Source organism: Podarcis filfolensis (genome assembly GCF_964270895.1).
Source record: "Podarcis filfolensis genome assembly, chromosome: 2".
Classification (NCBI taxonomy): Eukaryota; Metazoa; Chordata; class Lepidosauria; order Squamata; family Lacertidae; genus Podarcis; species Podarcis filfolensis.
Genome location: NC_139605.1, coordinates 93502421 through 93514152, shown reverse-complemented (window position 1 = coordinate 93514152; position 11732 = coordinate 93502421). Strand labels below are relative to the sequence as shown.

The window sequence follows — 11732 nt, the reverse complement described above, 5'->3', positions numbered from 1 at the left end:
AGCGGCCCGAACGTCACCTCCGTCAACCACGGAGATGCACGGCGGGCCGCCTAGAGCGCCGTCGATCGAACTCGGCCGCGATAGGTGCACCCCGCTGGATCAGAGAGAAGGAGCGGGCAGAGCGTTCCCTCGGCGTCCTCTGCCGCTCGCACGCCGGAGACAGAGGAGAGCGCCGGTGTGTCTCCGTCCTGCCCGCCTCCTGGAGCTGCCGCCATGGCCATGTTGCCCGCGGGCCGGCTCGGTACCGCTATCCGCCTGCTGCTGCGGTATGCAAGAGGCGGGAGGTGGGCTGGGCGGTTCTTCGGGGCGCCGAGGGGCCCGAAAGAGGTCGAGGTTAGGCGAGTTCACGTGCCAAACTCCCAGCGGAATCCCGCCTTTCCCGCGTGAGGGATGAGGCGCCCACGCGCGCTTTTTCCGCCGTGAAATGTTCAAAGCTGCTTCGGGTGCTTCCCGTTTGGTGGTGCCCGCAACAGCTCTGAAAGGTGGGCCGCCCTCGCTATCCCCAAATCACCATCGAGGGCGCAAAGGTGGTGGTGGCAAGTTCGCCAAAGGCCGACCTGCTGGTTTTTATGGCTGAGGCGAGACTTAAAACCAGAAACTTCCTGCTTCCTGGCTCCTGCTTTTAGTCAGTAGGCTAGGAGTGGGTAGGAGCTTAAAACTGAAGGAAGGAAGGGGTTCCCAAGGGTCATCTAGTCCAACCCCCTGCAACACCAAGAGAAGGTCAACCACTGGGCAGTTTCAGCTGGACAACCTAGTGCTATCTCTGCAGGTGTCCCCCTCCCCTTGTTCTCATTATCCAGTTTCCAGTCACAAACAGCAAGTTTGAGAAATAGTCCGTGTAGAACCGGAAGACAGAAGCTGTGAATTGTCTGGACTATTTTTGACAAAAAAATAGTAGATTAGCTGGCTCTTGATTTGTTCCAAGGTAATTTTTATGTTTATAAGTAAGAAGGTACATTTGAGGTTACTTAAGCCCTACTAAGATATGAATATACATTCTTGCTTTGTGGAGCAGAGGACTTCCTTTTTGAAAATTAGAGTAGACCATGCAAGATTGAAGTCAGTCCACCCTGCACTTCACCTGCTCTGTTGACAACTATCTGCTCTGAGTTATCCCACTGTGGAGCTCACAGTGCGAAAACAAATTTCTCTATACCTCACGTTAGAAAACACTTCAAGCTTTTAAAAATGCCTTTTAGTAATATGGTCATCTCCTTAAATTTGTTTTTAAAATTACAGTTTTGTCGCTGCTGAGAGGTGCTGCTTCTCCCTCCCCTTTTCCACAGCACCTACACCAATCCATGTTTCTATCACCCTTTCTTCTCACTTGGGTGGCCTTGCTGTTTCTCCTGAAGCACATCTGTTCTCATTCTTTCATTCATTTGCTGCTTGCACAAGTCTTTATGTTGTGAACCATGAAGTGCTGACAAACTCTTTGTTGGTTTTTCTACAGGCAGCATCAGCCACGAGCATGTGCTGTTAGGATGCTGAAGACTACCAGCTCACAGCGAAGTGAAGCCTTGGCAACTCCGCCTCTTGATAATGTTCCTAAGGAGTACTCACCCAAGATTCAGCAGCTAGTTCAAGACATTGCCAGCCTCACCCTACTGGAGATTTCTGACCTCAATGAACTGCTGAAGGTGCCACTGTTTGCATGGGAAGCAGGGTGATTGCTGTACTAGGGAAAGATGGGGCAGCAGACAGCTCATTGTTGGTCGTGTCTTTCTCTTTTTCTGTAACAGTGGGATGGAGTGCTTTGGAACTCCTTCCCCAACTTCTGTGATGCATATGATATATAAGAAGGATTAATATTTCTCTAACACGGTCTTTTTCTTCAGAAAACCCTCAAGATCCAAGATATGGGACTCATGCCAATGGCTGGGATGATGCCACCAGCACAAGCAGCAACTCCAGTAAGGGATCGATCGTTTAACTTGTTGTTTATTTGGGCTGAGTAGCAGCTGTAGCTGGGCAAATGTCTGAATGGAAAACTTCAGCAGCCCTACAAATGAGCATTCTGTTGAGAGAGTTGTGTGTGAAGGCACCAAAATATTACATAACAGGCATGTTGATTGCTTGAGGCTGTTGGACTAAGCATGCAGCCAGCCTGTTGTTGCCCTGCATTTAACAGTGGCTTTTGAAGCAGAAAGAGAAGCAGTTCTGCTGCAGTGTCATGGAAAAGGTTGTTTCAGTGTTGCTAACTCGTCAGATGACATTTTCCTGGATGTTACTGGTGTATAACAAACTCAGCAACTGGAGATGGGAATGCAGGGGTGAGAAAAGTTCTCTGCTAATAGGGGTTGTGGTTGTGCTTGGTATCACAATCATCTTGCCACATTTATTTATTTATATTCCCTGTCTTATGAACTGTTAATAAATAAGATATTCAGAACCAAAATACCATTTACTGTATATAAAAGCCACACAAAGCCATTAACCTATCTAAAGAGTAAATAGCACTAACACAGTGCAGTGGGCCTGCCACTTATTTGAGGTTCAGTTCCAGGGGTCCATGTGTAAAGGCAAAATCATGAATAGTCTGCCCATGAAAAAGAGGGTGCCATTGCATCACATATTTTCAGGCCACTGCAACAATTTAAATCGAACACATGATGTGTTGGGCCTGCAATAATCAAGGATAACCCTGTCATTATTGTGGACATCACAAAGACCTGAGCTGCAGGTGATATGGAAGCCTGGACATGGATGTTAAAACCCTTTACCTAAGATTGGGCAGATAGTTGTAATAACTCTTACCGCAGTTGACATCTCATGGCTGATACTACATCAAGAATCAAGTTGGGAGCTGTTGGATCAAAACAGGTCGGCTTGAATTACGCACTGAGTTCTTAGTTCTATATTCCTGGTCAGTAGCGTTCACTAGAATAAAATACTCAGTGGTAGATGTTTTGTTGACAGTTGATTTGGCGTTAATACATTGCCCTTTGGCCCCTCACACACACACAAACAAATCCCACTGCAGCCAAGCAAAGGCAATCAACCACATCCTAGGCCACCCCAACCTCTCTCACCACCAAGGAAACATAACAAGCGAATAGAAAGAGAACCTATCCAAGTGACGCTGAAACAACCCTCTCCCCACATACACTGTCAAAAAACATAAACTTTACCATCCCACCCCCCTCCCATCCCCTCCCCCTTCCCAAGCCTATACTGCATATAACACCAATGTTTCATGACAAATGTAACTGATCTGTAGAAAACACAGCTTGAAGAAAGAGACAATGCATGTGCCTTTTATAAACGAGGAAAATCTTTAATAAAAATTGTTTTTAAAAAATAAGTTGCCCCTTGGGGCCACACCTTTCTGTGACCCATTCCCCTTATTAAGATTTTCTAAGTACCATGCAGGGATTTGCGTAAACTGCATGCAGGCACTTCTAAAGCTGCAGGCAAGTGCTCCTTAAATGTGAAGATTTCCCCATCCAAGTCTCCTTTCTCAAAGGAGGTTACTTATACAACATTTGTGATACTTCTCCCTTCCAGCCTTAGATCAGTGTTTGCCAACCTGGTGCCCTCCAGATGTCTTTGACTACAACTGCCATCTGGAGCTGTAGTCCAAAACATCTGGACAGCAGCAGGTTAGTGAAAGTTGCCTTACTGTATTACATTGGTTAAGATCTTGAGCATTTGTAGAGCAGATGAAATGTCCATTCGGCCCGCCACCTATTTCCCATTGTAGACAATCAGAAGTTTCTGGTCCATATGCTGGGCCTTTCAAGTCAATAACAATTTGCCTGCTATTACTTCCAGTAACTGATTAGATATGCTCATTGGGCCACTTCCAGTAATAAAAAGCTGGTGTTCAGTTAAGGCAAGGCTTTTGGGCTGACCTACTGTCTCTATTCCTTCATCATTAAAGGAGAACTAGCATAGATGGTGAGGTGTTTTAATCTTCTTTCTAGTTTACTGTTGATTTTGATCAACTCTTAAATGTTTTAACTACTTGCTTCTAACTTTTCATTGATGGTTTTCATTTCTTGTAAACCGCATAACGGTTTTGTTGCAGTCAAGTGCTATATACATTATGGTTAAATAAAAATAAAGATTCAGCAATGGTCTTGCAGCCCAACACAAGAATTTAGGGGAAATAATGAAGGAGTAGCTGGTGCAAGTTTTGTTAGATCTTCCCTCTGTATTTGGTACTTTGGTACTACCATTGGCTAATGAAACTTCAGGGATGTGAGGGTCAGGCTCCTGTTGCCAATTGTGAGTGGGTTTTTATCTTTTTTGCTAGGAAGCTGAAGAGGATTTTGTCCCCAAGAAGCCGGAGAAGATAAATTTTACAGTCAAGTTGACTGAATTGAATGCTGCAGATAAGGTGAAACTTATCAAGGAGGTGAAGAATTGTATGCAAGGCTTAAACCTTGTCCAGGTAAGCAGATGGTGCTCAAGGCTGACTTAACAGGTGAATGTGCTAAAGGCTTGAGGGAGGCAAGTTTCCTTTTACTTGTACCATACAGAACTTAATTATCAAGTAGCCCCATCTACTTGGGCTACTTTTGTGCATTTAATGGTGGTGCAAGTACCTCCTTGCTCTCTGCCTCTTGTCTGATATATTCACAAGAGGTCTGCAGTCAGTACTTAGGGCAAATGCACATTTTGCTTGACCTGTACTTTGATTGTATTGTGTACCAATTTATTCCCCTGGGTCCGGGAGCTTTTCTTTTTCTGTGGCTGTGCCTTCCGAAAATCTGATCCTACCTGCTGACTTGAAGCTCCATTAAGCAAAATCTCTCTTTGGATTTTCTGCGCATCCATCAAAAAAGATCTGATTCAGTGGGAAAGATCAAATTTTCACAAGGCACAGTTGCAGAACAATGAGGAAAGCCCTGGGACCTTTAATCAGTACACAGTAATCAGGGGAAATGAATCAGTACACAATACAGGTCAGGTGAAGAGTGGATGAGCCCTTGGTCATACCACTTGGGGGCAGCAAATTACCGTACTTTTCGCACCATAACAGTTTCCCCCCCCCCTAAAAGGTAAAGGGAAATGTGTCTGCGCGTTATGGAGCGAATGCAGGCAGGAGGAGCCGCTCTTGCTGGCTGTTCGGGAGGCAGCCTCTCTTCCTCTGCTTGGCTTGCTGAGAAGCCGGCAACAGCTGAGCAACAGCTGAGTGTCGGGAGACAGCCTCTCTTCCTCCTGTCTGCCTGCTCTATGGCTTTTTGGCGAGGTGGGAGAAGGGAGGCAGCTCAGAAGCCGGCAAGAGCTGCACGCAGCGTGTAAAAGCCAAGGTGGGGAAAGGGAGACAGCCTCTCTTTCTCCTGTCTGCCTGCTCTATGGCTTTTTGGCGAGGTGGGCGCTCGGAAGCCGGCAAGAGCTGCGCGCAGCGTGTAAAAGCCAAGGTGGGGAAAGGGAGACAGCCTCTCTTTCTCAGTGTCTGCCTGCTCTATGGCTCTCCCTTACACAAATGTAAGCGGCTCTTACTCTGCTTTCTTTACAATGAGCTGGAAGGAGGGACAAAGAGGGCATCCCCTTCCGTCCCTCCCCCAGCACCTCACCGGTAAATTCAAACAAAGCAGCTTACAAGGCTCGTGTCCCTGAGTCTCCTCCTCCTCTTTTTGCTCCGATTCGAGGCAAGGCAGCTGCACAAATGTGAGTTCCCCCTCTCTCTTCCCTCCCTCCCTCTTCCAACTTCAAAAAATATTGGGGGGACAGCCAGGTAAGCCCCACTCACATACCACAATGGGGGGTGGGGGATGACTCCCTCAAATATTTAATGGGGGGGGGTGAAGGCACCTAGGCCCATAGGAGTTGGCTGCTTTGCCTAGGACAAATGTGAGCTCTCCATCTCTCTTCCCTCCCTCCCTCCCTCTTCCAACTTCAATAAAATATTGGGGGGGGGGCAGGTACAGGTAAGCCCCATCTCACAGACTGCAATGATCTCAAGACAAAGTGCATGCACGCTGGTACCTTATATGAATGGCAATGCCCATCAGCATGGGGGGAGGATGACTCCCTCAAATATTTAATGGGGGGGTGAAGGCACCTAGGCCTATAGGAGTTGGCTGCTTTGCCTAGGACAAGTGTGAGCTCCCCCCCCCTCCTCTTCCTTCATCACTGTATTGGAGATACCATACATTACTGACAGTTCCTTCATTCACGTGGTTACAAAGCACGGATCCACATGGATCCTCAGGATTTTTGCACTGGGTCACCCCAAATTCACCATCAGATCATATAGCATGTCCATGGCTACAGCTTGCACCAAAAAAATCACGCACCCACTGTTGCCTAGGGCCGCAGTGGTGCAAAAACGTGGTTACAAAGCACGGATCCACATAGATCCTCAGGATTTTTGCATTGGGCTACCCCAAACTCACCGTCAGATCACATGTCTGTGGCTACAGCATGAACCACAAAAATCATACATCCACTGTTTCGTTTAGAATATTTTTTTTCTTGTTTTCCTCCTCTAAAAACTATGTGCGTGTTATGGTTGGGAGCGTGTTATAGAGCGAAAAATACGGTACAAAGAGATGAGCTGCCAAAGGAACGTTCACATGAGGAAAGTGAGGAGCTAATGCAGAGTTAGTGGAAGCGAATTTGCATCCTTTGAGATAGTACCAGCTAGTGTGGCAAGTCCCTTGCGAATCATTATGCTCCAAAGAGGATTCTTCTAAGCATTTGGACTCTGGTCAGAAATGGCTTACTGTTTCTTGCCAGGAACTTGGCCAGCTGAAAATTAATACTGCCGCTTCAGCCTAGGAAACGCTTCTGCTTGGCTCATCTTCTAGGCTGCGTGATCTGCCAAGTGGGGAGATAGGGGCGAAGTCACAGAGGGTCCCATACTAGTAGGAGCAGGCAGCAGCAGCTTCTTGGGTACAGTGTTATCCCTTTCCGTGGCTAACTGGAGTGGCTCTCTTATCTCTTGCAGGCGAAAAAGTTGGTAGAGTCTCTTCCTCAAGAGATCAAGGCACACGTCTCTAAAGAGGAAGCGGAGAAAATCAAAGCTGCTCTGGAGGCAGCAGGAGGGACTGTCGTTCTGGAGTAACGGTTGGCATCGGCAGCCAAAGGACTAAAGCAGAGCAGGGGAAAGTCCTGCGCTCTGTCACCCACCTGAAGCTTTTATTTGCCTGCTGACTGGTGGTGGTGGGGTGCTGTGCAGTTCCATGAAGCTGTGCCCCGCCTTGTTTTCTCTGCAATGTGGTTGTCCACTGAGATGGCCCAGTGTGGGATGAATGTCTTCGGCACAATGGGGGTCTGTTGTTTGTACCAACACTGCAAGGAACTGAATCTATAAAGAGTATACACGGGGGCAAATGCCTTTAGAACAAGTGTTGTGTGAGCAGACTTTCTTGCATACCAGTGTCCCTCCTCACCTGGAAGGGCTCCCTGGTTTGTGCGTTTTTGCACCAGATCCTGCTAGCAGCTCATCTTAGGGTCTCTTGGTGTTATTCAGGGCCACTCTCTTAGCTGCAGTTTCTAACATGACCCACAAGGACAGCCTTCCCAGTTGACTGGGAGGCTGTGGACTCTCCTTCCTTGGAGGTTTTTAAGCAGAGGTTGGATGGCCATCTGCCACGGATGCTTTAGTTGAGATTCCTGCATTGCAGGGGGTTAGGCTAGATGTCCCTCTGAGTCCCTTCAGACTCTTCAGTTCTTTGATACTGTGATGGGAATTGTAGCCCGGGTTGGGGAGAAGCATGTTGACGAAGCATGGTGATGGCTAGCCACTCAACATAGAAGTGTAGTGGTCCAGGGACCTGCCTTGCATTGCAGGCAGCTTTCCCCATCATGAGCTGTTCCTCCCCATGAAAGAGATTGAATGTGAAAAAGCCTGATCTCTTTTCTCCTCAGGATATTAACTTAAATGACAGGTTTTTCTGCACCAGGTAATCCTGGGCAGGGACGATGCATTGTGTAGGTCCGCACCATGCATAGATACCCTGAGTAATACTAGTTGCCCTGTTTCTTTCCACCTGTTTTCTGCACCAAGAACCTGAGCTCGTGGGAAAATCTCTCTGGCCATCTTCCAGAACTCCTGGCTGTTCTCTGTTACAAGTGGATCAGTTTTACACTCCTTCCCTCAACCCCATCGGATGTGATTTATAGGCAACTCGGCTTTTCTTACTGCCAGGCCCTCGCTGGCTTGTAGCTTCACCAAATGAAAGTTGGGCAGCTAAATCTATCCAAAGAGGAGCTCCTGTTTCAAGGGATGAGGGGAGTCAGTGCTTGGAAGAGACCGTTCTTGGAAGGAGTGGAGCACAAAGGGAAGGGCCTCTGGGACACAGTGAACCTCTTTCAGCCTGTTCCATGTTCTCTTCATAAATGACAGTGTGTTCCTTTTCGCTACACCGTTTTGAAGTGGCCAGAATTGATCTTCTCAGTTGGTTTTAGATAAGACACCCAGTGAAACAAGCTGGGTTATTAGTCCAAAGGCCATATTGTCACACCTTTCACCTTGACTTGTTCCTGAGTTCTATTTGGCAGGTGGGGGGGTATGGAAAGTAATGCCGTATTTGACCACTTTTGCTTTCTTGCCTTCCTCAGCCTCATAAAAGCTAGTTCGTTCCAAACAGTCTATCCTGGAAGTGGCCAATTGCATAGGCTTTTTGCTAAGAAGCATGGAGTTTGGTTTCTCTTTCTTTCTTGAATGTCTCTTATTAGGCATTTCCCATTAAATCAGTTCACTACAAAATGCCAAATATTCCCAGTGAAGAACTAGTTTAGGATATTTTTGTCCTATGCATCTCAGCGGTTGTGCACAGAACCTATGCTATGATGTAGTCCTCTGTGGATACAGCCATGCCCTCTTGCAAGAAACTCTACATACTAGGAAGCCCTGATTACTTTCTGCGGTCACATACATCACTTATAGGAGGCCGTGAGTGTGGAGGGAGGCAGCTGCATCCTCCAAAGTTGGCAGGTGTATTAATAGTGGGGAGAAAATATTAAAATGGCCAAAGCACTCCAAATTCCTCCCTTGTAACCATACTGTGTGTCTAAATGCCATTTTGTTTTAAACATAAATATGTGGTTTCCTGCTTCCTGTGTCCAGTGAAGTAAAGAACTCTATTGCATCGCCCTTGTTAGTACATCCATCAAGGTGTGTGCTCTTAAAGCAGTTTGCGGGGAGTGGAGTGGGAAGGGATGCTTTTGAAGAGAAGGTTGAACAATAAACAGTGTCCCTGGCCAGCTCAGAGAAGAGCATGATGCTAACATTCAACTTTGAATCAGCTTTGATTTCTGTTTGTTGTCTTTTTTTAAAAAAAATGCAACAAATAATACAAAATGAAGGAAATGTTTAGAAACATTTATTTGACCCTGCCCATGTATTTCCATGCTTTTGCACACTGGGGGCTAGAAACACACAAAATTAAATTTCCACAGTTTTCTACATCGCCTTCAGCTTCAGACATGTCTGAGATGCTGCATAGTGCAATTGTAGTCAGGCACATATTTAGGTGCTCCTTTCTACTAAAGGTGCTGTAGTGCCACTGTGGCAGTGGCTGCTATGGCAAGACTACTGTTTACAATCCTAAATACAAGAAGAGTTATAGAAACAAGATCCAGTAGCCTGTGGGTGTTTCACTTGCATCTCTGCCAACTGACACTAGCCATGCATGGTAGGCATGTCAACCTGCAGCAATGGTACAAATGTCACAGAACACCCCACTCCTGCCCCTCCCACATACAGGTCCTAGCTTCAATCTCTGGGATATCAGAAATACTGGAGAGCCACGGCCAGTCCAAACAAGACAGTACTGAACTGGATGGACTAATGTTCTGACTTCATGTAAGGTGGTTTCAGATGTTCTCTCTACATGCAACAGACAAAACTATGAGGTAGCCAGCACTTCCACTGGAAGAGGTCAAGGCCCATCAACAACAAGTACTCCAACATACAAGCGCTCCCAAGGTTTTTCCTCCAAAGGAACTCAAATCCCCTGCCAGCCCAAACAGCCAGTATTAACAGCATGAAGGAACATCAGCAGCATTCAGGCTACCATTTAGACAAGGAAAGTGGGAGTGCCCTTCTGGTTGCCAGAGCCATCTGAATCCATGGCCCAGTACATAGCAGAAGGTCCATATATGGAATGTTAGGCCACAGGCTCCCCAAGAGAAGAGGTTGGCTAGGGTAAAGCAGCTGATAACATTCAGATCACAATACAGAATATGTTTGTGTTGGTTTCAAGGTGCAGTGGGAGAAGAGAAGTTTATTGCGAGAGGTGAGGGTAAGTGGATGGGGACAGAGAGTGTGGGCAAATAAACACTGCCAGGAAGCTTTCAAGAGGCAGGTCAACAAACTATAGTAGCTCAGGGAAAGTGTAAAGCAATGAGAAAAATGTTGACCCTCATCTCAGGCAAAGCCAGTAAATTTGATCCTCATCTCAGGCAAAGCCAGTGTCCACAGGGCTGGAAGAAAAGCGGCAGGATCTGATCCAAAGAGCTCTATAACTGGACCTGTGACTCCTTGTCTCCCAGAGGACTGGCCCACTGCATGCCTTTTTCCTACTCAACATGAACCCAGAAATCTAGGTCAGGGGTACCCAAAGTTGGACTACAACAACCATCATCCTTGGCCATGAGAGCACTACATTAGCCACTCCTGTTCTAGGTAAAGCCATTGCTCACTGCACCAGCATAGGATTAGCACATGAACGGGCCTGGATCCCAGCTATCACACTCCTAGCTGAGAAGATGAGAAACCAGCAGACTCTTGGGACAATATAGTGTGGTGCCCTATCAGATCACACGTAGTACAAGGGCTAATGGTCTCACTCTGACAACTGTGGGCCCCCACAAAGCCTACAAGTCTGCTTGGTTTCGCTAGACTGTTGTATCTTCAGTCTCTGTCGGTGCAAGGGAAATTAGGAACCATCTTATCGCTGGCCAGAAAGCACGTAGTTCAGGGATAGGAGGAGCATACTGTTTGCGTTTTGATGTGTTAAGAAAGTGAACACTGATAGAGAGCAGACTTCGAGCTAGAGCTGGCGCTGGTACAACAGTGTTTTGATAATTCAGGTGTTGGCTCAAGGTAAGTAATATTTTGTCAGAGCACACTTTGGTGCTAGTTAAGAATTATATGTTATATAAATTATTAATCAATCAATTTCCATCCTTCACCCTAAGGTCCAAATTATAAGGTCCACCATTTCCTGTTTAGGGCAGTGTGACTCACCAAGAATGGCAGTTCAGCCTAACAGTGGAGTTTGATCTCTTTGCTATCCTGGAGTTAGAGACAATATGCCAATCTCTAGGATCCTATTGCTTTTTGAGGACCAGTTTTTGCACACATGCAAGCCACTTGATAGCTTGCAGCCAAGAGTGGGAATAGACATTATGCTTGTGGGCTGAATGATGCTGTTCTGTGCCTTTAACAGTTCTTATCTTGTGCCATCATATTACAGTGAATATTTCTGCTCCATATGGTGGTGAGGATACCTAGTGTGATGGTTGCCCTTCACTGTGTATAGAATTTGCCAAGGGGATGCCATCTTCTGTGGCATTCAGCTCCCTGCAATCCTAAACCCATGTACTGGAGTAAACGTCAATAAACACAGTAGGACTTGCATCTGAGTAAATATCCATAGACCTGGTCTATGAATACAAGGACTGTCGCCAATAAAAGATGGTGTGATTGAGGTGATATGACACGGCTTTGAGATGCGGGCTTAATATTGTAAACAGGTTTTTCAGATATTGCAAACAGTCACTGTCAACAGTTTTTTCTTAACAAACATTCCCTGGAAAGGGTAAGTTCT

At 46.5% G+C, this 11732-nt stretch overlaps 1 protein-coding gene across 1 annotated transcript; it reads left to right on the top strand.

Moving 5' to 3' along the window:
- The first annotated feature begins 109 nt into the window (after positions 1 to 109).
- Positions 110 to 7301, top strand: MRPL12 (mitochondrial ribosomal protein L12). Its single transcript, XM_083598444.1, has 5 exons — positions 110 to 266; positions 1454 to 1640; positions 1839 to 1913; positions 4259 to 4396; positions 6902 to 7301. The coding sequence occupies exons 1-5, from the start codon at positions 214 to 216 to the stop codon at positions 7016 to 7018; spliced, it is 570 nt and encodes a 189-aa protein (XP_083454570.1). The 5' UTR covers positions 110 to 213; the 3' UTR covers positions 7019 to 7301.
- Positions 7302 to 11732: the final 4431 nt, after the last annotated feature.